Here is a 26,746-nt window from a genome sequence, read left to right on the forward strand (position 1 = left end):
AGAGCAATTCGGCAGGAAAAAAAAATAAAAGGAATCCAAATAGGTAACGAAGAAGTAAAACTCGCGTTGTTTGCAGACGACATGATCTTATACATAGAAAACCCCAAAGAATCCACAGAAAAACTATTAGAAATAATCAACAACTACAGCAAAGTAGCAGGGTATAAAATTAACGTGCATAAATCAGTAGCATTTCTATACACTAACAATAAACTAACAGAAAAAGAACTCAAGAACTCTATCCCATTCACAATCGCAACGAAAAGAATAAAATACCTTGGGATAAACTTAACCAAGGAAGTGAAGGATCTATACAATGAAAACTACAAGACTTTCTTGAAAGAAATTGACGATGACATAAAGAGATGGAAAGACATTCCTTGCACATGGATTGGAAGAATAAACATAGTTAAAATGTCCATACTACCTAAAGCAATATACAGATTCAATGCTATCCCAATCAGAATCCCCAGAACATTCTTCACAGAAATTGAACAAACAATCCTAAAATTCATATGGGGGAACAAAAGACCACGAATTGCTAAAGCAATCTTGAGCAAGAAAAACAAAGCCGGCGGAATCACAATCCCCGATTTCAAAACATACTACAAAGCTACAGTGATCAAAACAGCATGGTACTGGTACAAAAACAGGTCCACAGATCAATGGAACAGAATTGAAAGCCCAGAGATAAAACCACACATCTATGGACAGCTAATCTTCGACAAAGGAGCAGAGGGCCTACAATGGAGAAAAGAAAGTCTCTTCAACAAATGGTGCTGGGAAAACTGGACAGCCACATGCAAAAGATTGAAAATCGACCATTCTTTTTCACCACACACCAAAATAAACTCAAAATGGATCAAAGACCTAAAGATTAGGCCTGAGACAATAAGTCTTTTGGAAGAGAATATAGGCAGTACACTCTTTGACATCAGTTTCAAAAGAATCTTTTCGGACACTGTAACTCCTCAGTTGAGGGAAACAATAGAAAGAATAAACAAATGGGACTTCATCAGACTAAAGAGCTTCTTCAAGGCAAGGGAAAACAGAATTGAAACAAAAAAACAGCTCACTAATTGGGAAAAAATATTTACAAGCCACTTATCCGACAAAGGGTTAATCTCCATAATATACAAAGAACTCACACTGCTTAACAACAAAAAAACAAACAACCCGATCAAAAAATGGGCAGAGGACATGAACAGACATTTCTCAAAAGAAGATATGAATATGGCCAATAGACACATGAAAAGATGTTCATCATCGCTAATCATCAGGGAAATGCAAATCAAAACTACACTAAGATATCACCTTACCCCCGTTAGATTGGCAAAAACATCCAAAACCAAGAACGACAAATGTTGGAGAGGTTGTGGAGAAAGAGGAACCCTCATACACTGTTGGTGGGAATGCAAACTGGTACAGCCACTATGGAAAACAGTATGGAGATTTCTCAAAAAGTTAAAAATAGAAATACCCTATGACCCAGCCATCCCATTACTGGGTATCTATCCTAAGAACCTGATATCAGATATCTCAAGAGTCCGTTGCACCCCTATGTTCATCGCAGCATTATTTACAATAGCCAAGACGTGGAACCAGCCTACATGCCCAGAAACTGATGATTGGATAAAGAAGATGTGGTATATATACACAATGGAATACTACTCAGCCATAAAAAAAGACGAAATTGGCCCATTCACAACAATGTGGATGGACCTCGAGGGCATTATGTTAAGCGAAATAAGTCAGTCAGAGAAAGACGAACTCTATATGACTCCACTCATAGGTGGAAATTAGTATATTGAGAAGGAGATCTGATCGGTGGTTACCAGGGAAAAGGGGGGGTGGGGGAAGGGTACGGAGGGGAAAGTGGTGTACCCACAACATGACTAACAAAAATGTACAACTGAAATTTCACAAGCTTGTAATCCATCATAACATTAATAAAAAAAAAAAAAAAAAAAGATCAATGGAGAAAGCGGTTTTAGAGTAGGAGTGGGAGCAGGTCCTGGAGGGAGGGAGTGTGATCAAACATTCAAGAACACTTATTGGGCCAGCAGTCATGGAAAAGAGGAGAAGCAGCTCTTTTGAGTGGGAGGGGCCGCAAAGGAGAAGGAGCTCATATAGCAAATTGGACGTCATGGCTCAAGGTCAGCTGGGTTGAGTATTCTCAGTTTGTGTCATTTGATTTTTCAGTGTCCACAGGAAACAGATGTCCTATTTGAGAAATGAAAGTTGTATTGTCCCATCTTGCACCCCCACAAAGCTGCCAGGAGTCTCCCCAGAGAGTCCTCCTCACCAGCAGGTCTGGTCAGGGCAATCTTGGATGTGCACCATGTAAAGTTGGCTGTGTTGAAATCTTCATGAAAATGGCATTCTTAGATATTATACCCTAATTCAGTGGTTCTCAAGGTATGGTTCCCAGTCTGGCAGCGTCTGCCTCACCTGGGAACTTGTTAGAAATGCAAATTCTCAGGCCCCACCTGAGACCTACTTCAACAGAAATCTCTGGGGTGGGGCCCAGCAATCTGTTTTAACGCTCCCAGATAATGCTCACTAAAGCTCCAGAGCCACCGGCCTACATCCAAAAATATAAGCAAGCAGTTGTTGGTCCAAAAATATAAGCAAGTGGTTATTGGAAATTACCTCTCTCCAGCTGACATTTACGTGGGAGCCTCTGAGCAGCGATGTCTGTTTTCCTCCCACGTGCTTCCTGGAAGAGCTTTTGGAGTTGTCTACTCAAACCCTGCATTGGAATTCCCTGAGCTTGAAGAATTGAACTGATAAAGTTAGAGGCCTCTGTCTTGCTAAGTCTTCCATATTAAGGGGTCAGCAGTTTCTTTTGGGATCCCAGGCAGCTTTCCTGGCCTGACTCCACACATGAGGTTCTAAGCCAGCCTGTGGGGGCCTGGGGAGGGGACCTCCTGGGCCTCCCTGAATTCATTATTTTAAATTGAAGACAGTGGAGCAGCAGAGGGGCCTGAATTAGAGACAGGAGGATAAGATTTCACACGTAGCAGCTGGAATTGATAGCAGTGGCATCTTGGACCTATAGCTTTGAAGACACAGTGAGATGCTGTTGCTTAACAAAAACCAGACCCAGCCCACCAGCTGCCTTCCTCGCTGTGACCCAGCACCACACTAGGTCACTGAGTCCCTAAGTGCACCTCGGAGTTCCCTGGAGGTGAAAGCTTGGTGGTGGCTGTTGCTGTTACTTTTAAGGGGCTCGACCTCTTAGCTGCAGCTCCCGTATGGACACCCAGCAGCAGATGTAAATTGCTGGAGAGGTAGAGTGAGTTTTCTCTTCTTTATAATGCAGAGGTACAGACATCCAGAGACCAGCCGGTTCCTGCACATCTGAGGCTGACCCCAGAAACTAGGGGTTGAAATTTCTCAGATAACCCAGGCTCTTGGCAAAGAGGTAGTGCTCATTTGTCCCTGAAGTGGGAGGCTCACTCATCTTCTGAAAGCCTGTAGACACGATGTTTGGGGGGCCTTGCTGCCTGGGATTTGTGTTCTAGTCTGTTGTGCACTGTTGAGCACAGTGTGGTGGTTAGATCCTGATGGCCCAGGGCCAGCACTGTCTCCTGATGTTGGGGCTATTTCTGGTGGGAGACGGTAGCAGGTAAGTGCCTGCGATGTCCCTGGGGAGCACCCTCTCCCCTTCTGGAAGACCTCTGGGCTTCCCTGCCAACTGCAGCCGTGTGTCCAATATTACTGAATTCTTTTGTGTTTTGCACACATGTACAGGTAAATCCTCCTCTGCTGCCAAAGCCACAAGGAAGAGGGGTCCTGTCTTCTGGCTCAAGTTTACCCACATGATTTGAGCCCATGAGTACATCTTTCCGAATACCCTTTTTTCCCCTCCCTCTCCAGTGAGTCGGCTGTAATCATACTTCTTCCAGCTGGTGGGCCCCATGAAAAACTGTTTGGGTAAAATTTCAATAGTAGTTATTTATCAAGAATATTTGGGAATCTAAAAATCCTATATATACTGTTCTAGTGTCTGCAGAGAAATATATCCCGTTAACAAAGGAGAAGAAGGTGAGAGGAGATTCCAGCTCAGCTTAACTTGAGCTAAGTTACAGAAGTCTCCTTGTGCATTGATTGCCCTGTACGGGGCTGCTGAGCTCCGCTGGGCCTTCCAGTATTACTGACAGGTGCTGGAAGGCATGTCCCTGGGACTGCTCCCCTCCTTCCTCGTCGCTCACTGGCTCTGATGAAAGAAGAATTCAAAATGCTGATAAAGTGTTCAGTTTCTCTAGTGGTCAAATAAATGTAAATTTAAATAGCATAATAACACCTTTTCTACCTATTGGATAAGGAAGATTTACAAAAATTATGCTGGGCAAGGGCGTGGGTTTTATGACTGCTGGTGGAAGTCTAAATCTGCAAAGCAATTTTGCAAAAGTTATTTAAAATCTTAAAAATGCCCATAGCCCTTGATCTCCTGGAAATTTATTGTTTGAAACAATTAAAGTTATGCAGAAAGTAGTATGTTTAAAGTTTTTCATCAAAGCAATAATTAGACTAGTGAAAAATTTGAAACAGCCTTGATGTCCAACAAGGATTTTGAAATTATAGCATATATCTATATTTATATCTATATGTGTATATATATCTCCATTAAAATTACATCAAATAATGCTTAATCACATGGAATCATGTCAACTAATAATAATGACAATAATTTATAACATAAATTTTATAATTTAAAAATTATAAAGTATAATTTAAAAATAAATTATATTTATTTAAAAATAATAGTTTAAATATAGTTTAAAAATAATAGAAACAGCATATAGAATATGATTCCAATTTTATAAAACACGGTACTCGTTTTTTTAAAGTCTAAAAGGCTATACATCAAGATGTTAATAGTAATTCCTAGGTAGCAGGATTATGGTTAATGTTTTACTTCTCTCTCTCTCTCTTTTGGTATTTTCTAAATTTTCTACAATAAATATGTGCTTTGTAAGGGACTTCTTTTAAAAAAAATAAATAGAAGATTCCTGTGAAGTATGCCCTCATAATTGCTGCTTTAAACATCTCCCAGCCCAGAGACTCTTACTGGCTGTTTTGCATTAGGAGGAGGGGTGAACGCTGGCTTTTTGCTGGTTCATGAGGCCATTGCCTCTGACAAAACCCAGAGGTGAATTTCGTAGGGCCTAAAAGGAAGGCAAGGCTTGTTAAGAGGTGAAAGGTCAGCACTGAAACCAGATGAAGAATTTTGGCTGGAGCCTTAAGTTGGAATTACAGACCCTGTGTTGTGTTAGATAGCTTTCTAATTTCCAGTATGTTCTGAAAGCGGAAATGTTTTTTCTCTTGCACGTTCAGTTAATCACTCTTACTCTTTCCCGTAAAAATAAAACAACTGAGTTCTTGGACCGTGGCAATGAGTAGTTAGTTGAAAGCAGCAGTAATCAGCCTAGCTGGGCATAAGTGACCCTCTGGGTGTTCCTGAGAGTTGGGTGATGGGCTGGAGGAACCAAGAGCAGAGCTGGTCTCGTTTCATTTTGAAGTGCACCTGGAGGAGTTATTTATCCTGGGTATTATGAAAACATCACTGTTTCCTTAGCTGGAAATACATAAGAAAATATGTAATCAAATGTAGAGTTGAGCTTTAGAAATACTCATTTCTTGGTGGCTTGACAGGCTTAGGAGGAAACGTTAGACTGTGGAAGAGGAGGAGAGACCAGTGGGAAGGCAGACTGGTGATTTTGTCCAGGGGCTTTGGTAAGTGAAAGCTTACGGGAGAGCTGGAGAAAAAGGCCCTGGTGGAGAAGCAGTAAGATGGGGTCTGTAGTGGAGCCCAATGGTGGAGTTTCATGTTTGGGTCTGGGAGTCTGCAGGGAGTGGTTCAGTTGAAAATAAGAGGAATTACTTTGAGACCAGTGGTTGTGTGAAATAGCATCAGAAACCAAATCATTGGGCTACAGCTTGCTTTGAAATGCCTCAAAAAAAAAAGGGAGATTGGTGGATGGTTAGACGAACAGATGTGATAAAGTGAATACAGTGAAATGCCAACAATTATAGAATGTGCGTAGTAGGTGTGTAGGTATTCGCTGTACAGTTCTCTGAATTTTCCTGAAAGCTTGAAAATTTTCATAATTAAAATATTGGGAGCAAAAAGAGAGCGACTGTATGGCAAAACCTAAACTTGTGAATATCTGCAGAAAAAACTAGGTAACAAGGGATCTCTCAGGAATCCCAAAATACAAAAAGATGGAGACCAAAGAACCCCCCAAAACTCTTAAGTATTGACCTGATAGCCTGCCAGTACACGTTTAAAAAAATGTGTGTGTGTCTGTGTGTTCCTTACTTCCATTCTCGCAGGATTTGATACACGTAAGGGAAATACATACAATGCAGAAGATTAAAATGTTGGAAGGAAGCCCAGTGAATGGAGAGGGAAGACGGGAAAATAAGACAAGATGAGCCACTGGAAGTACATTCCACATAGTTCTGAACAAGTTGCTCAGGGAAGATCAGGAAAGTTGAAGTGCAGAGGGGAACAGAGTCAGCTACAGTCTCCACCTGATGCCAGGTGAGGTTGTGCAGGATGGAGACACTGTCCCCACAGTAGATACTAAAACTCCTTTGATCTGGTGGGTTTCTTGTACCTCCCCCAATGAAAGCCAAGGAGTGACCAAAGGAGATTCAGGAAAGGCAGCTGGGAGGTAAGCCGTGAAAGGTATTTTTTCTTAAAGGAAATATTATCGTCGGATGATATTTTTTGCAGCATTTTCTGATTGTATTGGGCAGATGGCTCTTTCTTGGGTGAAAGTGTGTTGAAAAAAATTAAGGGGGAAGGTGGGAGTTCCAAGGAGAAGTCCCCAATTCAATTGGGTTAGAGAGGTGAATGGTACCAATGAGAGAGTCCCCTCCATTTAGGGATGTCTGGGCCTGTGTCTCATAACCATTTCATGAAGAGCCTCATCCAAGTTCCAAGGCTTCATCTCTTACCTGTTGGATGTGATTCCAGGAAGGAAGTTTGGATTGAAATCAAGAGGCACCAGTTGGAGCCCTGAGCTCCGGGTTTGAATGACCGCTTTGCTCTTGCTATGCCACGTAGCCCCACCGTCCTCCTCTCTAAAGCAGAGCTAGTGATGCCGAGTCCTTGTGATGGGCAGAGAAAATGGGAATATTTACGGGGCATCTGGCTCTGTGCCTGGCAGATGGTAGGCTGAGAAGACAGTTTTTTTCCCTTCTCCTTTAATCTCCTAATGAACCTTAGCTGCACCTCAATTCTTGAAGAAATAGTAAAAGTAGTAGATAATTTTTCTCAGGTTGAGGGAAGAGTTTCAGCCTTCGATTTAAAATAACTCGATACTTAATTTTTTAATTTAATTTTTTTTTTTTTGGTCAGGAAGATTGGCCCTGAGCTAACAACTGTTGCCAATCTTCCCCTTTTTGCTTGGGGAAGATTGTCCCTGAGCTAACATCTGTGCCAATCTTCCTCTATTTTGTATGTGGGACACCGCCACAGCACGGCCTGATGAGCAGTGTGTAGGTCCATGCCCGGGATCCAAACCTGTGAACCCTGGGCCACCAAAGTGAAGCATGTGAACTTAACCACTACGCCACCCAGCTGGCCCCCCAGTACTTAATTTTTTTCCGACATTTTCTACAACCTTATCTTTGGGGCTATCATCCTCATCTTTTGGTAAAGGGATTTGCATTTAAAATAAATGTTACAGCTTTGAAGATGTTTAAGAACCAATTCTGTAGTATATGTTTTGCTTATTATCTGTGTATCTTTCTGTTTTTACTTTTAGAGGATGAAGGAGAACAAAACTTATGTTGCCTGCTCAACTCTGGAAAAGTTATAATGTTCTGTATACTCTGAGGGATAGTAGGCTGGGTTGACCTGGAATTAAAGTACTGTTAAAGAATTTAATCACATTATTCTATAATGGGTCCTGTAAGTTCCCGCTTCACTGTTAGTAGGCCTGGCGTTGTGAAATCTGAACTTAGCAACTGCAGCTTCGTAGGAACAGTTTCTGGTTGTTGGTCCATCATTTAGAACCTATTTAAGTGGCTAAAATGCCAGTTTAATTTTTTATTCTTATCATTTCTAAAGAAATAAGAATTATGAACCAGATCATGTCTGTATTAATTCAGATAAATATTAGTAGTTATCATTGATTGAGTACCTACTCTGCACTAGAAGCCAATATAATAAGTGCCATTTCATTGAATCCTCACAATGACCCTATTAAGTAGTTGGATTCATTATCCTGGTTTTGCAGATGAGAAAATCCAGTCTCATCAAATGTCGTCTTTCGGGATGGGTCTTCCCTGGCCTTCCCACAGCATGCTCTCTGCTCCTGTACACATGTACTTGGTTACTCACTATTCGTTTGCCCTGCTTTATTCTTTATAAACTCATCACTGCTAAGCGCATTACATAATTGTATAATTTATTATATAGATTTAACTCATAATCTATATAATAGGAATAGTACGTTTATATGATTATTAGTTTGTTGCAGATCCCTCCTCACCAATGATGTGCTGGAGCTGGTGCAAAATGACTTGCGAGAGCCAGTGGTGCACATCTCTTCCCATCTCTGCGTTCAGTCCCATCAGTCCCATCTCTGCGTTCAGTCCCATCAGTCCCATCTCTGCGTTCAGTCCCATCAGTCCCATCTCTGCATTCAGTCACATCAAGTTGGTGGTTGAAATGGGCCGTGATGGGAGTATTCACACCACAGAAATGGGCAAATGCTACAGTCTCCTCCTTCCCATCCCCCTAGAGCCAGAGGTTAAATATATCCCAGCAGACTCTTGCTCACCACCTCTCGTTATAATGTAAGCTTCATTAGAGTAAAGATACTGTTTTGCTCATTGCTCTATCTCTGGTGCCCAGAACTATGCCTAGCACATGGTGAGTGCTCAGTACATAATTTGTTGAGTGAATAAAAAGCAAGTGCTTTTAGGTCATACAGACCAGGGCTCAATTCCTAGCCCTTGTGTAGACCTTGCATAAGCTACTCATCATCTCTCTGAAGCTGCAGAATCGGAGTCGAAATGCCTGCCTCTTCAGTTGAGGATAAAATATCCCAAAGCTAGGAGGAAGAAAACTAATATTGTAGCATGCAAATCATATAATCCATCCCCGAATACCTTTTAGCTTTGGGATCTGCAGTTTGTTCCAGCTCTGTCTGCCAGGAGAAACTTTGAGGAGTAAGTGAAATAACCTAGCAAAAGACTTAGCAGAGTGCCCGACATCTGGAAAACACTGTTAGTGGCATCCTCTTTCTCCCTTCATTGGTTCTCTCCGTTCTGTCTTCATTTCAGTCTGTTCCTGTGTTTTTTCTTCCAAACTTCCCAGGAGTGAAATTGTCCCATCTACTATAGTTTTACCTCCTGCAGTTAAACCACACCATTAACATGCTAAAGGATTTTCCCCTGGGGCCTCAGAATTTAGATTAGGTTAAATGCTTTAGCCTTTTAAAAAGTGGTGCTAAGTAGGCTGTTTGCTGCTGGGGAAAAAGAAAAAAAAAAAAAAAAAAGCAGTGTGGAAAAGCGTTTCCCAATCTCCAGTTGGGAGCTAACCTCACTTCCATTGTTCTGCTGTCCAGTTGCGGGTCTGATTGTCTCCAACTGTCTTCAGTTAGTCAGGCTTCCTCGCCTCTGGCCATGCCAGCGGTTTGTGCTTGAAGAGATTTCCAGAAGTTGCTCTCCTGATTCCATACTGTCAGTCTCTCTGAGAGCCAGGATCTGATTGCCTGCCAGGTACCCAGGAGCCCTGAGGAGCTGAACCTGACTGAGGGAAATGGATTCTCTTTTGGATACTTGTCCCTTCGTGGAGGGTGGAGAAGCCCGCAGTGCGAGGAAGAGCCAGTCTTTCCATTTGCCGAACGAGCCAGTTGCTAAAAACAGGAGACCAGATGTCATCCTGCTCTTCAGAGACACCATCTCTGGAAGCATTCGGCTGCTACTGAGACTGTCTTCTTCTTGATCAGAAAGGCACAGGCTTGACCCTGGGCCAGGTGTCCTGTGGCTCACAGCCTCTCCCGATTTCTCCCTGAGGTGCCCATGATGCCACAGAAAAATGACGAAAACTCACAGGCAGGAAAAACTGAGAAGGACTGACAGATGCCAGAATCTTGGAGGCGTCAACTGATGATAGTGATGAGACAAGTAGAGCGGACTGAGGGAGCCTGCCCTGGGTTTAGCTCATCACGTGAAGCTTCATGAAGAGGAAACACCCACCACCACCACCCCTGAAGAAAGGCAGAACGTGATTTACGCTTCTGCATTGTCTAGTTCCTGACTCAGGCACTTGAAGCAAATTCTGACTGGTTGGCCTTTCTTTTCTACTCTCAGCTGTAGGCCTCAGACGTGGACCCTTATAAACCGATCTCTCTCTCTCTCTCTCTCTTTTTCTTTTTCTATATCCAAATAGAGAAAGAAAACATTGGAATATAACCAGATGGGAAATAGGGGGAAACTAGCATGATTTCAGTGCATTCTAGTAAAAGCAAAGTGCTACAAGTGGCAGCTGCACGTGCTAGAAAATAGAATGTCTCTCTTGACTTGATTGAGAGTCTCTGAGGAGGGGAAGCTCCCTAGAGCAAAGGTTCTGAAGTGGCTGAAAGCTGTGCCCTTCTCCTGGTCCCCTCCCAGCAGGTCCGAGAAGGAGATCCATCCTTTAGGCAGGTGGACAGAAAATGGAGCCACTGTCAGTCCTCTTACAATGTCTGTTGAAAGTCATTGGTCTGGACAAAGTTCTCCTTATTCAAGGCTGAATAAAGACGAAAAAAGAGTTTGTGGGAGAAGTCCTGCAGAACAAGGTGAAGGCAACAGCTTTTGAAGACCCAGAAACACTGTCTGCTTTTGGAAAGTCATCTACAGCAGGCTCCAGAAGAGAATTTTGGGGAAAAGTGTGGCATCCTCAGTACACTACAAAAAGATGCGGCCTCCCTGGCACAGGAACAGGAAAACATAAGGAAAGAATGGGTTGATGTGAAAAGGCAACAGAAAGGAAAAGAAAAGGGATATGGATTAAATAAGGAAAGGTGTTGAGAGAACAAAATCCAATAGCGGAACTGAAATCCTAATTGGCAGGAGTATAGAAGGGTGTTCATGGGTGGTAGACTGAATAATGGCCCTCCAAAGACTTGCATATCCTAATCCCTGGCATCTGTGAGTGTTAGTCACCTCCTATGGCAAAGAATGACTTTGCAGATTTGGGTAAGTTAAGGATCTGGAGAGACAGAGAAGTTACCCTGGATTCTCCACGTGGGCCCCAAATGCAGTCACAAGTGTCCTTATAAGAGGTAGACAGACAGAGACTTGACGATAGTAGAGAAGGCAGTGAGACCATGGAGGCAGAGATTGGAATGATGTGGCCACAAGCCAAGAAATTCTGGCAGCCACCAGAAGCTGGAAGAGGCAAATAATGTATTTTCCTCTAGAGCCCCCAGAGGGAATATGGCCATTCTGACACCTTTATTTTGGCCCAGTAACACTGATTGTAGACTTTTGGCCTCCAGAACTGTGGGAAAATAAATTTTTGTTATAAGTCACCAAGTTTGTGATAATTTGTTAGAGTAACCGCAGAAAACTAACACAAGTGCTATGGAAAATCAAATCAGTGATGTGAGTGAAGGAAAAAAAAAATTGAGAAACAGTTCTGGAGAATACAAGAAAGAGAAAAATCAACAGACAGGGTTGTATATGTGGACGACAGAATCGTCAGCCCACAGCTTATTGGTGCTGATGGTTATTGGGAGCAGTAATCAGACTTCAGATATTTCCCCGAGCTGACGAGAGACTGTGTACGAATATAGAGGGCTCACTCACCACATTTTGAGGAAACTCAGGGAAAAGAAGCCCACATCTGGGCATATCCTAGGAAGAATATAGAATAAAGGATAAAGGGCAGGAAAACATTTCACAAGCATCCAAACAGAGAAAAGAGTAACAAAAATCAAGTTGACTTTAGACTTGTTCTCTGGAACAGAGTCTGTGTCTACAGAACCTGTCAGAAGGTTAGAACACCTGGCAATTTTTTTTTGATTCAGATGTTTTCCCAGGCCCCGTATCCCTCCTACTTACATGTGGGGTTTGGGAATCCGAAACATTCAAAGTTCTGCTTGTCAAGTAAGTTTGCAAACTGTCTATAAAGTTTTGGGAGTTATGTTGTAACCCAACAATTTTATACTCAACAGAGGTGTCTGTTGTGTAGGAAGCCAATCAAAACGACATTCTCAGACATGCAAGAGCTTGGGAAAATATACAAATGCGTTCCTTTCTTTAAAAGTTACTTGAAAGATATGTTGCAGAAGCTCAGGAGGTAAACCAAAATGGAGCTCAAGAATAGGTCACATGAGCACTGGAATCAGCAAAACTCAGGCACAAATCAAACAAACACAAATGTCAGAAAATTGTTCTTGAAATAAGCTATAGAATGGGAAGACGACAGTGTGACCATACTCTGGGTCTAAATCCTAGCGTGCTCTTAATGGAGATCAAAAAGGCAAGAGGAGATAAAAGTTGGTTGTGCTGCTTCTCTGAAATAGGTTGGTTCCCAAAAAAGTTGTTTCCTTCTTTATTCTAATCTTTGGAGGAGTGTTAATGGCTAAAGGTAGGCTCTGAATAGTATTAGTACCAATACCCACTGTTTATGGAGGTTTACTCTGAGCTAAACAATGTGCTAAGTACTTTCCTTTGTCATCTCTGCTCAAGGCCACAGGGATAGATGCCAGGTCCCTTCCCTCCACCTACTGGTGATGAACTCACCAGTTCCTTAAGATCCTGCACCAGAAGGTGGTACAGCTTGAACCCCGGGCAGGCTGATTCCAGAGCCCTTCCCTTATCCCCTCACTAATATGAAAAACTTAACGGTAAACACTGGGAGATCCAAAAACAAGTTCTGGAAGTGCCCATACACTGGGAAATAGGAGAACAAAACTCATCGTAAAGCAGACCGACAAAATTATCAATAGATTTTTAAAGGCGGGAAAGGTCCAGGGTGCTTTAACCACAGTGCCCAGAATTTACAGAAAATCCAAATCATAAAATTTAAAACTCAAATTTGTAGAGATGGAAAAGCACAATCTAAATACTGTGGAGTCCAATAAGAAACCAAAACTGCAGCTGCAGACTACGTGGAAAGTAACCAGAAGGCTACGTAATGAAATCTAAAACAAGGACAAATAGAAAGGAATTAATGACGAGAAATGTTGACCTTAATGAATTAGAAAAAGATGGTAGACTTGATAAATCCTGGTGCTAATTTTTTCAGAAGACCAACAAAGTAGCTCACAAATCTAATTTTTAAAATGAGGAAAAATATCTACATACATCAAAGAATGAGGAAGAGGGCATAACCACAGAAGCAGAAACTGTTTTTAAGTTAAAAGTGATTACTGGTACAATTCTGTGCTCAGAACTTGAAAATCTGAACGGATTGGACAATTTGCTGAGAAATTTCTAAGAAATGGAAATTACTGTAATTGATTCAAGCAATTGGAAACCTGAATAGAACAGAAACCACAGGACTGTCATCAGAGAAGTTTGCTGCCCACTGTTTTGCAGACTGGTTCCTTCAAACCTGCCAAGAACTGTTGCCCAAGCTCGATTGCGCGCAGATTGTTCTGGTGCGGACGTACTAATTCAGCACTCCGCTTTGGAAAGGAAGGATGAGATGCGAGCATGTGTTTGGCAGTCATGGGATGAGATGCTCTCGAGGACGTGTCTGAGAGGAGCAGGGCCTTCCCTGGAAGCCTGTCCTCTCTTCCAGGCGTGCATGCCCAGTAACATCTGGAGGCAGACGTCTGCTGTGTCTTCCCAACCCCGAGCTACTGGTAGGAGATAATAAAGTATTAGGGAAAACAAGTCTGCCTCTAACACCCATGGCATCTTCTAAACTTCGGTGATCCAGAGAGACAGCTCTTCCTTACTTTGCTCAGAGGAAGTTAATGTGGAACCTTCCTTGAAAGGGAAAGGAGAAGTGTTCAGACAACCGGATTGACCCGCTTTCTGAATTTGACTTTGGTGCAATTCCATAAATGGCGCCCATATCCTGCACAGGGATATGTGATTCTCTAATCACATGCTAGACTGTTGCTTGTGGCCACGGGGCCCAACTGTGATTCTGCCTTCTCTCCATCTTCTCCTTTTGGGCCCCTCTTTCTGTTGATGGAAAGCTACCTGTAGTGTCCCCCCCCCCCCCCCCCAGGTTTATGCTGCTGTCTCGAGATTCTGATCTCCTCTGCTGAAGATGCATGTGGTAGCCCCTCCCCTCTCACTGGCCTGGCTCCCAGTCCCGCAGATAGTTTTGGCTGGTACACTGTGCACAGAGCTTTTGTCTCTAGGATTGTTGGAGGCTCTGGGCTCTGAAGTTTGAGGGTCTTCGCATTCTTTCCCCTTTTTTCCTGCAGAGGATGTTTGTGGAAGTACTGTATTACAAAACAAAACAACCCCGGGCATCTTTAGAACTTCAGTGACCTTTAGTTTTTTTCCCCAAATGTTGCAAATGGTGACTGTGCTCTGAGAGAAAACTGAGTCCTGTGATTATATCGTTTGGGGGTTGGAGGTTGGGAAAGTGGGAGAAAGAGAGAGAAGGCTTGAGAGGGGCTATTTATTTGCACTTGAATCATTATGTGCATTTTGATCAGTTAAGACCTCTGAACTTTGCATTCTACTTCTTGGTAAATGGCGCTGTGAGAAGCCACCCTACGTCTTCTACCTACGTTTCAATTTCCTTATTTCCCCTTCTTCACCTCCCATCCACTCCTCACCTGCTGAAACCTGGCATTGTCTAAACTCCTGCCTGAAACTGCTTTCTCCAAGAATACCAGCCCAAACTTTGCTGGCATTCCTGAAAATCGGAACTGTTGCCGTCCCTGACTTCTTGCATCACCCTCTTCCTTGGCTCCTGAGCCATGAGCTCCGGGTTTTCCTTCCACCTTCCTGGTGGTTCATTTTCTGTTTCCTGGACAGGCTCCTGTTCCTTTCCTGTCTCTTAAAGTCGGTGCCCCTTGGGCTTCTGTCCTTGGCTGTCTTCGTCTTCCACACAGTCTCCCGGGTCGTCTGATTCCTCCAGTAACCCATCCTCATGCTCCTGATGTCCAAATCTGGAGCCCAGAACTTGCTGAGGTACAGTTAGCTGTCTGAATAGACACTCCACTCAGATGTCCCTCAGGCCCCAAAAGTCAATGAGTCTAGAGCCAAACTCAACATCGCCAACCCTGCTCTGCTGTCTAAGTTCATGGTCCCTTCAGCACCCAGTTTCACATGGTGGCAGCTGAGGCAGTATTTCTCTCACATGCCCCGTATCCGTTTATTCACCAGGTCCTGCCAGCTGCAGATCTGTTTAGAATTAGCCCAATGCCATTTTCCCACACAAGCCTCCATTGTTTCTTACCTGGACTCATCTCAGGTCTCGCTGCCTCCAGTCTTGTCCCCACCCCCACCCCACTCCAATCCATTCTCCACACTAGAGCCATTTTTATACCTTTATTGGGCATCTTCTGTGTCCTGGCCCCTCTACCATACCACTGCCCTAAATCATCGGTGGCTACTCCTTGCCTTTGAAATACAGTCCAAGCTCCTTAATATGGCTTCACAGCCTTCTAAGCAGGCCTGGCCCTACTCGCTTCTGCAGAATTATCTTTCAGCACCTACCCCACCCCCCACGAACCCCTGTGTTCCCGGTCGGCATGCAGTCCCTGAGGGGGCCACACTTGTTCCCCCTCTTCCTTTGTTCAGGCTATTCCCCTCACTCTACCTCTCTGCCTTGCAAGCTCATAGGTGTCAACTTAGAAGTCGCCTGCCAGCTCTGCATAATCCCCTTCTGAAGGGCCTCCTAGCACTGTCTTTGCCTCTTGAGAATGCTTATCACGTGGCTGATGTACTTCCCTGGTTCCTCCATTAGACTCAGAAGTTTGAAGGCAGAGGCTGTGTTTGCTCAGCATTGTATCCCCAGCACCCAGTAGTGCCTGGTACATAATGCATACGCCTTAAATATTTCATCTGTTCACTGAATGGATGGCTCCATTGTATTACGTCCATTATGCGTTTATTGAGTACTGCTATATCTCATGCAGTATGCTCTATCACTTATTAAATGCAGTGGAAACTTAGAGTGCTAGCATCCTTAGAGAAAGGGAGCTACAGTGAATTCTTGACTCTGGTGCCCTGTGGGTTGTACTCTGTTCTGGAAGTGGAAGCTTCTGTGCAGTTGGGAGTTTACCCTTCTAGGCGTGCTTTGGCAGCACCTATAGAGTTACTTCTCATCAGCCTTTTCAGGGGGCATCGAGGCTCATTCAGTCTGCAGCCCAGCTACCCCCAGGCTGTAGGCGTGCCCTCTGTCTTCTGTGGCTTCAACTTCGCTCTTTTTGTTCCCTGTGATGGGTGTCTGCCGGGCACTTTTCCCATCACCATTTGTGATTCTGTTATAGACCTCCCTGTGCCAGGCGCCATCCAGCTGAATAGGACATCTGCCCTCAAGCACCTTCCCTTCTTGTAGCTTATTTAGCAAACATTAATTGCATGCATTCTAGGTCTTTCTAACTGTTTCCCAGCTTGATTTCAGTACTTGCCCTTAAAGTCGTCATTTTTCTAAATAAATCACTGTTATCAGTTGCTCTTGTGTGATTTGCCTCTCTTCTCAAAGCTGAATGCAGAAGAAGAAATTACAGTTCATGGCAGCTCCTGTCTGATGGGAGCTCTGCTGTTTTCAGAGGACGCCAACCAAGCACCAGGCCACCCGACAGACATGGCCTGTTTAGCCCTGCTCTGCTGGTCTGCATTGGAACCCAGGAAAGTCTCAGGGAGACGCACCTCGCTGGGCCCTGGCAGCATCCTAGCCCCCTTTGAGGGCAGGATGATAGTGTGTTCATCTTTGTCCTCTTGACACCTGGCATACTTTCTCCCATACCGGAGGGATTCAGTATATGTTTGTGGAATTAGGAGAAAAACAGAAAGAGGGAGGGAAGGAGGAAGAGAAGGAAGAAGGAAGAGAGGAAGGGGGACTAAACTTGAAAATGAGAGGTGAGATTCCCCTCCAGGGTAAGAAGCTAGAGGTGTCGAATGGAGGATTTGATAAATGGGTTTGTTGCTCCTTCATGTGTGAAATTTCCTCCCAGGGAGTATCTGATGTGCTGGAAGAATCTGATACCATAAATACTGAAATAAATACTCCAGACTTGAAGAGTTTCCAATAAGGTGTAAGAAATAACGTTAGGATAGTTATATAACAGGAAACACCTCAATTGCTCTTAAGGACTACAGCTCTAAGGAGGAAAAAAAACACAGCTTCCTGAAGAAATCCAATGTTATGAGCATCTGTAGCAGTAGATTCTTATTAACATGCATTGTCTGCATTTTGAAACTCAAACTATATAGATTTGAGCATCCTATCATCTTCCTTCCATCTTTTTCATCTTTTCTCCCCTTGCCGCTAAAGCTGTCTCACCTTGTTGCTGGATTTCAGTAGCGTGAGAATGTCTCTATTTTTTCTGCCCACCCTCCATACATTAATAGTATTTGGTATTGGCCTCAGAGCAGATGTTAAATTGGTGTAATCTCATGTGCCAACTTCAGTAGACTGTGGCTCACTGGAGTGTTGAGAAGGGTTCTGAAGCTGTATCTAAGTTAAATGGGGAGAAGTTCCATGGAAAGAGGTAGAGAGGATTGGAGAGTAGCAATATGTGTGTCAAGTATTTGCCATCTCTGTTCTGGGGGAAAGTGAAGCGATGAGAGTAGGGAATAGCACCCTCAGGTTTTTTTTTGTTTTTTTTTTTAATGCTTTTTTGGTGAGGAAGATTGGCCTTGAACTATTTGTTGCCAATCTTCCTCTTTTTTTTTTTCTCCCCAAAGCCCCAGTCATAGTTGTATATCCTAGTTGTAGGTCACTCTAGTTCTTCTATGTGGGATGCCACCACAGCATGGCTTGATGGGTGCTGCATAGGTCCGTGCCCAGAATCCGAACAGGCAAACCCCAGGCCACTGAAGCAGACCGTGTGAACTTAACCACACTGCCACTGGGCCAGCCCCCATCCTCAGGTTTTGACCTAAATAAGAGCTGCCTAAAGTTGTTTTAATTTGTTTTTCATTCGGAGCCTGAGATTGTTCGTTTTCAGATCATGTTCTACAGTGGTTTGAATGTAGTATCTTTGTGAATGAGGAAAAAGAGAGAGTTGAATGTCTTAACAGTGTTTAAACCTTTTCTCTAACCTGTTGATACCTGATACTGAATTGGGCTTCATGACCATAGATAGGGGTGGAAACAAGAGACTATTTTAAAACTTCCTTCAGTAAAAATATTTTCCAGTGGTTATTTCAGAAGCAATTTAAGTGTCCGAAACTTGAGCTACAACTGGAAACTCCTAATTTGGCATATGAGTTGCCATCCAAATTGGTAACCTGGAGTCTGGATTCATACGTTGGGAATCACAGTGTGCTGAGGAGTGGCCAGCACCTTTGACCTGCCACCAGGCACATCCCATTAACGGCAGGCACTTATACAAATGCACGTAGCGCCTTTCACCAGGTGAGAAAACACAGAGTCCTCTCATTTGGGGGGTTCTTTTCCGGATGGAGAAACTGAGGTGTGGGCAGTGATTTTACCCATCCAAGCTGGAATGGGTGAGCTGTGGTAGTGACTGCGGTCTGCCAGTCGGTCAGTAAATGTCCTTTGAGTGCTTTCCACCTGCCAGTTAAAGACACTGCAGGTATAGCGAGAAGACCATCGAGCCCCCAGCCTCAAGGAGTTTCCACGTCGGTTGGAAGGAAACAGACAAAAGCACCCCAACAAATAAATGCTTTAAGTTATAGTAAGTGCACTGAAGAAAATAAAATGTGGTGACCAGGGACGCTGCTTGACCTCGGGTGTCCAGGAAAGGCTGCTTGGGGGATACAGCATTCAAGTTTGGACTGTAATGACATAATATGCCCGGGTCTATGTTGCAGAGATCTTGAGGAAGACCCATCCAAGCCAGAGAAGCAACAGAAGCAAGCATGTCCAAGAGACAAAGGAGAGTCAGCATGGTTGGAGCAGAGGGAGGGCCCGGAGTCCTGTCCATTCGCCTTGATGTTTGCTAAATTGTTGTGGGTGGTGGTGGTGGTTTCTTAATATGTTTTTAAAACTTTTATTGCACTTCCTGGAGTTGCCTTTTTTTCTTTTTGGTTTTATTTTTTCTTCTTCTCTCCAAAGCCCCCTAGTACATAGTTGTATATTTTAGTTGTGCGTCCTTCTAGTTGTGGCATGTGGGACACTTCCTCAGCGTGGCTTGATGAGTGGTGCTAGGTCTGCTCCCAGGATCCGAACTGGCAAAACCCAAAAAGCAGAGTGTGTGAACTTAACCACTTGGCCAGCGGGCCGGCCCCCCCGGAGTTGCTTTTAAGTAAACCATTGCAGTTGGTGGGACCGTGCTTGCTTAGTTATACAGCGAGATATGGAGAGTTCTGTAAATTCGGGTGAACTTTATCATGGGCGTAACCCCCTTTGAGGGAGATGCATGGTACACATGGGGCCTGTTTCTGTTCCAGAAAACCCATGCAGGTTAGTGGGGGTAGGGGGAAGGGTGACAGAGGCCGTAAGCACTTTAGGTGAGCAGGGAGGGAGCATCGTGACCCCATCAACAGCCGACCCACTCCCTAAACAATCTCACTGAACTCCCCTGCTTCCGCCCCTGTGCTGTGTTGACGAGTCCAACCTTTGCTGCCTGCTCATTGTGTCCATGAACCTTCAAAAGCAGCATGTCATGAAAGCAAAGGGTTTTCCTCTGTAAAACCTGCATCCTGGTTTAAATTCTCTCATCTCTGTTGCTGGCTGCTGGCTGGGCTCTGGCTCTGAACTGGAAGCTGGCAAGTTGTGTACACCCCACGCCCTCTCTCTCCTCTTGGTGCCTTTGTCTCTGCTGTCCCTCTGCGGGTTGCCTTGCTCCCCAGCCCTCTCCCCTGGCAAGGCTAACCTGATCCCTCCTCCAGGAGGCCTTCTTTGATCTCTTCTAGGCCAGGCTGGGCCAGGTTCCTCTCTGCATCTTGGCCCATCTATATAGCACACTGCACATCATATTCTGGTCTGATTGTGGCCTCCACATGGCTGTGAGCTTCTCGTGGCCGGGGAGGGGGTCCTAATCCTCATGTATCCTCAGCCACCCACACACAGTAGGGCTCAATCAATGTGTGGTAAACAAAGGAGCAGCTGAGCAGGCCCTCTTTGTAAGCAATGATTGTAGCTATTGCTTGTTGTCATCAAAGGGACACCAGGGAAGATTAATACGAACATGGGCAACTATTTTCATCTTTATATTCCTCTGAATTTATTCAAATTCTGTACATGAAGCAGCTATCAATTACGTTTAGGATTTTTTGTGGTGAAATGTATGTAGCAAAAAATTTGTCATTTTAATCATTTATAAATATACAATTTAGTGGCATTAAGTACATTCACATTCTTTTACAACCATCACCACCATCCATCTCCAGAACATTTCCTCTTCCCAAACTGAAACTCTGTACCCATTAAACAACAACTTCGCATTCCTCCCCGTTCCCAGCCCCTGGCGACCCTTCTCCTTTCTATGAATCTGAGTACTCTAGCTACCTCATATAGGTGCAATCATATGGTATTTTTCCTTTTATGTCTAACTTATTTCATTTAGTATAATATCTTCAAGTTCCCTTTATGTTGTAACACGTGCCAGAATTTCCTTCTTTTTAAGACTGAATATATTGCATTTTATGTGTATAACACATCTGTTTATCTGATTCATTTGTTTATGGGCATTTGGGTTGTTTCCACCTTTTGGCTTTTGTGAATAGTGCTGCTGTGAACATGGGTGTGCAAATATCTGTTCAAGTCTCTGTTTTTAACTCTTTTGGTTATATGCTCACAAGTAGAATTGCTGGACCCTATGGTAAAATGCTTTTACAATTTAGAAACATTTTTATAGTTCTGAAATGGTCATTTCAATTCAAACCAAAATCCACCTTAAGATGGGAAGTGACGCAGAAATGCAGGCTGAAATTTCACTTTTGTTCTTGTGGCTTGTCTGATGCTTGGGGACATGAAATGGTTTGTTTTCAAGTTTGGTCTTCATTGTTTCTTACAGCATCAAGCTTCTAGCTGTGCAAGAACTGCTTGACAGAGAGGCCTTGGAAAAGGTAAATAAATATTTTGTTCTTCCTACTCCACATTCACAAACTTAGAACAGAGTGCCAGACACAGGAAAAATTCAACTCGCTGTGACCAGAGACAGTGCCTACTGCAAAGCTGCTCTGTTATTTTGTATTCATAACAATCATTGAACGCTGCAAAATTTTAATCATAGCTCCTCACATTGCTCGTATGCCATTAACCCTCACAAACTCGACCTTGCGTGGCCCCTTCACGGTTGTGTGAATGCAAAGGCTCGCCCTACTGTGAGCCATGCTCTGGAGCAGATTTTCTGTGCCCCAACACACTGTGCACTGGACTCTGCCCACGTGCCAGATTCTGTGCTAGCCATGTCACGCCATCTCTGCTGGCGAGTACTGTTATCTGGGCTTGTGGATGACAGAATTGAGGCCCAGCAAGGTTACATCAGTTACCCAAGGGAAATCAACTAAGTATCGTAGTAAGGATTTGAACCCCATGCTTCCATTCCTAAAGCCAGTGGGTTTTCTATTTAACAGGAAAGTTTGTGAGTTTGAGCCCCTTTTTAGGCTACTTCTGAGGATTAGGAAACTCCCTCCCCACCTCACACTGATGTTTCACTGTGCGCTAGAAGAGATATTTAGTAGTGTGTCTCCGCTTTCTATGTTCAAATCAAGCACGCAGCTAGGGATCCTTTGCCGGTTGTGAGTTCAAGTTCTGTACAAGGTGGGATGGGCTCTGAAGAGCAGGCTGGGGTGGTGCCACGGGTGCCCAAGTGCCACCCTGTGGGCGTCCCACCTCAGAGCAAGCTTCTCCCCTGGGTAGCTCAGGACTCTTCCCAAGTATGTAGCTATGGGTGTTCATTAGGATCGATAATGTTAACGTAAAGGAAAGTGGTTAGAGAGATAAGCACCCAAATGATATTTTATTTATAGAATTTAGAATGTTTGGGTTAGTTCTCAGTCTGCTGGTTGGTACTAAAGCAAGTACAATCTTTATGCACCAAGCAGCGATGTGAGGGGAGGGAGAAGTCTGAGTTCCAGCTCTGAATTTAAGATCCCTTCAACCTCATTCCCATCACGAGTGAAACCAGGATGGTGCTGCCTGCCTGACCTTGAAGAGGTGACATGAGAACCAAATGAGTTAGTGGGGCAGAAGGGTTTTCTAAATGCCACAGCACTCAACTCATAGTAATTCTTAATTGCTTATATTAATTCTTAATATTCATCCAGCCATTAAAACGTACTAGGTCCGGGAGTCTATGTAGATTCTTTGTGTGTTCTTGAAACTTTTAAAAATGTTACTCTTCTGAAAACAGTCTTCTTGGTATTCAGTACAGTTATTTGTTTTACTCCTCAATAAAAAAAAAGCCATCAGACAAAGCTGGTAAACATGTGGAGCCCATGTGCTAAGGTGTATCAGTAGAATAAAAACACAGGCACCAAAAATATCAATTAGTTTTTAGAGCTGTGTTAATATCTGACTTGGAGAGACCACAGGGTTAAGCCAGTTTGGGCTACTAACTGCTTGTGGAATACAGTGTAGTGTGGGGCTCAGACAGCCTGGGTCCGGAGCCTGCCTCCTCCTTCCTAACTGGGTTATCTTGGGTTACTAAGCCTCCCTATGCTTCAGTTTTCCAGTCTGTAAAGTGGCAATCTTTATAATCCCCAATTCACAGGAGTTTGGAGAAGATTAAGTAGACAGTCAGTGTAAAGGACTTAATGCTCTCGTTCTGAGAGGGAAGTTTATAGTGATGCAGGCCTATCTGAAGAAACAAGAAAAGTCTCAAACAGTATAACTTTACACTTAAAGGAACTAGAAAAAGAAGAATAAATAAAGCCCAAAGTTAGTAGAAGGAAGGAAATAATAAAGATCAGAGTGGAAATAAATGAAATAGAGACTGAAAAAACAGTAGAAAAGATCAGTGAAACTAAGAGTGAATTCTTTGAAAAGATAAACAGAATTGATAAACCATTAGCCAGACTCATCAAGGAAAAAAAAGAGGGCTCAAATAAGTAAAATCAGAAATGAAAGAAGAGAAGTCACAACCGACAGAAATACAAGGGTCGTAAGAGATTATTGCAAACAATTATATGCCAACAAATTGGACAATCCAGAAGAAATGGATAAATTCCTAGAAGCATACAACCTTCCAAGACTGAATCAGGAAGAAATAGAAGATCTGAACAGACTGATTACTAGTAATGAAATTGAATCAGTAATCAAAAAACTCCCAACAAACAAAAGTCCAGGCCTGGATGGCTTCACAGGTGAATTCTACCAAACTTTTAAAGAAGAGTTAGTACTTACGCTCTCAAACTATTCCAAAACATTGGAGAGGAAGAATTGCTTCCAAACTCACAGCCGCTCTTATTCAACATAGCATTGGAAGTTCCAGCTAGAGCAGTTGACAAGAAAAAGACATAAAAGGCATCCAAATTGGCATGGAAGAAAAAAACTGTCACTGTATGCAGGTAATATGATACTATATATAGAAAGCCCTAAAGACTCCACCTAAAAGCTATTAGAACCAATAAATGAATTCAGTAAAGTTGCAGCATACAAGCATCAATATGCAGAAATCAGCTGCATTTCTATACACTAACAACAAACTATCAGAAAGAGAAATTGAGAAAATAATCCCATTTACAATTACATCTAAAAGAATAAAATACCTAGCAATAAATTTTACCAAGGAGGTAGAAGACCTGTACACTTAAAACTATAAGGCATTGATGAAAGAAATTGAAGATGACACAAATAAATGGAAAACTATACTGTGCTCATGGACTGAAAGAGTTAATATTGTTGAAATGTCCTTACCAATCAAAGCAATCTACAGATTCAACGCAATCCCTACCAAAATACCAATGGCATTTTTTCAGAGAACTAGAACAAATAATCCTACAGTTTTTATGGAACCATGAAAGACCTCGATGGCCAGAGCAATCTTGAGAAAGAAGAACAAAGCTGGAGGTAATATGCTCCCTGATTTCAAACTATGCTACTAAGCTATAGTAATCAAAACACTATGGAACTAGCACAGAAGCAGACACAGGTCAATGGAATGGAATAGAGAGCCCAGAAATAAACCCACACTTATATGGTCAATTAATCTATGACAAAGGAGGCAAGAACATACAACAGGGAAAAGACAGTCTCTTCAATAGATGATGTTGAGAAAACTGGACAGCAATATGCAAAAGTATAAAACTGGACCACTTTCTTACCCCATATACAAAAATAAACTCAAAATGGATTAAACACTTGAATGTAAGACCTGAAACCATAAAACTCATAGAAGAAAACATAGGTAGTGAACTCTTTGACATTGGTCATAGCAGTATCTTTTTGGATATTTCCTTAGGCGAGGGCAACAAAAGCAAAAATAAACAAATGGGACTACATCAAACTAAAAAGCTTTTGCACAATGGAGGAAACCATCAATAAAATGAAAAGGTAACCTACTGAATGGGAGACTATATTTGCAAATGATATATCTTATGAGGGGTTAATACCCAAAATATATGAAGAACTCATACAACTCAATATCAAAAAACCAAATAATCTGATTAAAAAATGGGCAAAGGACCTGAATAGATATTTTTCCAAAGAAGACATACAAGTAGCCAACAGATACATAAAAAGGTGCTCAACATCTCTAATCATCAGGGAAATGCAAATAAAAACTACAATGAGATATTACCTCGCACCTGTCAGAATGGCTATCATCAAAAAGACACCAAATAAGTGTTGGAGAGGATATGGAGAAAAGAGAACACTTGTGCACTGTTAGTGGGAATATAAATTGGTACAGCCACCATGGAAAACAGTATGGAGGTTCTGCAAAAAATTAGAAATAGAACTACCATACAAGCCACCAATTCCACTTCTGGGCATTTACTCAAAACACTAATTCATAAAGATACACACACCAGTGTTCAATGCAGTGAGATTTACAATAGCCAAGATATGAAAGCAACCTAAGTGTCCATCTGCAGATTAATAGATAAAGAAGATGTGGTGTGTATATATATATATATATATATATATATATATAAATCAAATATTACTCAGCTATATAAAAGAATGAATTCTTGCCATTTGTGACAACATGGATGGGCCTAGAGGGTATTATGTTAAGTGAAATAAGTCAGGCAAAGAAAGACGAGTACCATATGATTTCACTTATATGTGGAATCTAAAAAACAAAACAAACAAACAAAACAAAACTGAAACAGACTCATAGATTCACAGAACAAACTGCCAGAGGGGATGGGGGTGGGGAGTTGGGCAAAAGAGGTGAAGAGGATTAAGAGGTACAAACTTGCAGTTAAAAATAGAACTACCATTTAATCCAGCAATACCGCTTCTGGATATTTATTGAAGAAAATGAAAACACTAATTCAAAAAGATATCTGCACTCCTGTGTTCATTGCAGCATTATTTACAATAGCCAAGATATGGAGGCAACCTAAGTGTCCATTGGTAAATGAATGGATAAAGAAGGTGTGGTGTATATACACAATGGAACATTACTCAGCCATAAAAAAGAATGACAAATGAACAAACAAAACTGAAACAAACTCACAGATACAGAGAACAAACTGGTGGGGAGGATGATGAGGGTAAGGGTGAAATGGGTGAAGGGGATTAAGAGGTGCAAACTTCCAGTCATAAAATAAATAAGTCACAGAGCCGTCATATACAGCACAGGGAATATAGTCAGTAATATTGTAGTAACTTTGTATGATGACAGATGGTTACCTAGTCTTATCGGGATGATCATTTTGTAATGTACGTAAATATCAAATCACTAAGTTGTACACCTGAAACTAATATAATAGTGTATGTCAACTATACTTCAATAAAAAATAAAAGCTAAAAATTAAGGACTTAACATTGTGCCGGCACTCAGTGATCCCTGAAAGTTCGCTGCTGCACATGTTATTTCTCCTTTCTTCTCTTCTTCCTCCCTCTGTCATCAAGTCTGATGATGGTTTTGTACTGTTTCTCTGTCTCCATACATGACCAGTAGAAAGCTTTACAAGGTGACCTAAATATGCACAGGGGCCAGCTGGGAGCCAAGTTTACTCAGTATCCTTCTTCCATTTGTCTGTTCTTTCCTTCATTCATACTACAGGCCTTTGTTGAGCTTTCTGTGTGCCAGGCAAGTAGCAAACGTTTCTAGAAAAGTCCAGAAGCGGCTAGTTGACATGAGCTTGGTAGTCACTTGTGTTTTGAGTGACACATGGTGTATTACCTGGAGTAGTACCATTTTTTGCATCAGGGTTGGTCCAGTTTATATCCTGGGATAAGATACATTCCCAAAGAGCCTCATGACTTAGAGATTCTCATCCCTGGACAGGTTGGAGAACCACCAGGAAAAGTTCTTAGGAAACTGTAGGGCTTTACTCTTCAAAGTGTGGTCTGCAGACTAGCAGCATCATAAACTTGTTAGAAATGCAGAATCTGAGGCCCCACCCAGACCCCCTGAATCAGTGTGCATTCTAACAAGACCTCCGGTGGTTTGTGTGCATGAAGTCTGAGAAGCTCTCCTGAGGGGTATCACTTATTTCCACCATCACTGCTGTTGACTAGTCCATCTTCACAGAGAACCCGGAAGGTGTCAGCTTTTCG

The 26,746-nt window shown here is 42.7% G+C and overlaps 1 protein-coding gene across 4 annotated transcripts in view; it reads left to right on the forward strand.

Moving 5' to 3' along the window:
- EEPD1 (endonuclease/exonuclease/phosphatase family domain containing 1) overlaps positions 1–26,746 on the forward strand; it is a 115,499-nt gene that overhangs the window by 51,870 nt on the left and 36,883 nt on the right. For all 4 annotated transcript variants that reach the window (XM_046670583.1, XM_046670580.1, XM_046670581.1 and 1 more), the window contains one exon: positions 21,084–21,135. In XM_046670583.1, the coding sequence (XP_046526539.1) occupies positions 21,084–21,135 (52 nt within the window). The remainder of the gene's footprint in view (positions 1–21,083; positions 21,136–26,746) is intronic.

The sequence above is a fragment of the Equus quagga genome, chromosome 8, assembly GCF_021613505.1.
Source record: "Equus quagga isolate Etosha38 chromosome 8, UCLA_HA_Equagga_1.0, whole genome shotgun sequence".
NCBI classification, from domain to species: Eukaryota; Metazoa; Chordata; class Mammalia; order Perissodactyla; family Equidae; genus Equus; species Equus quagga.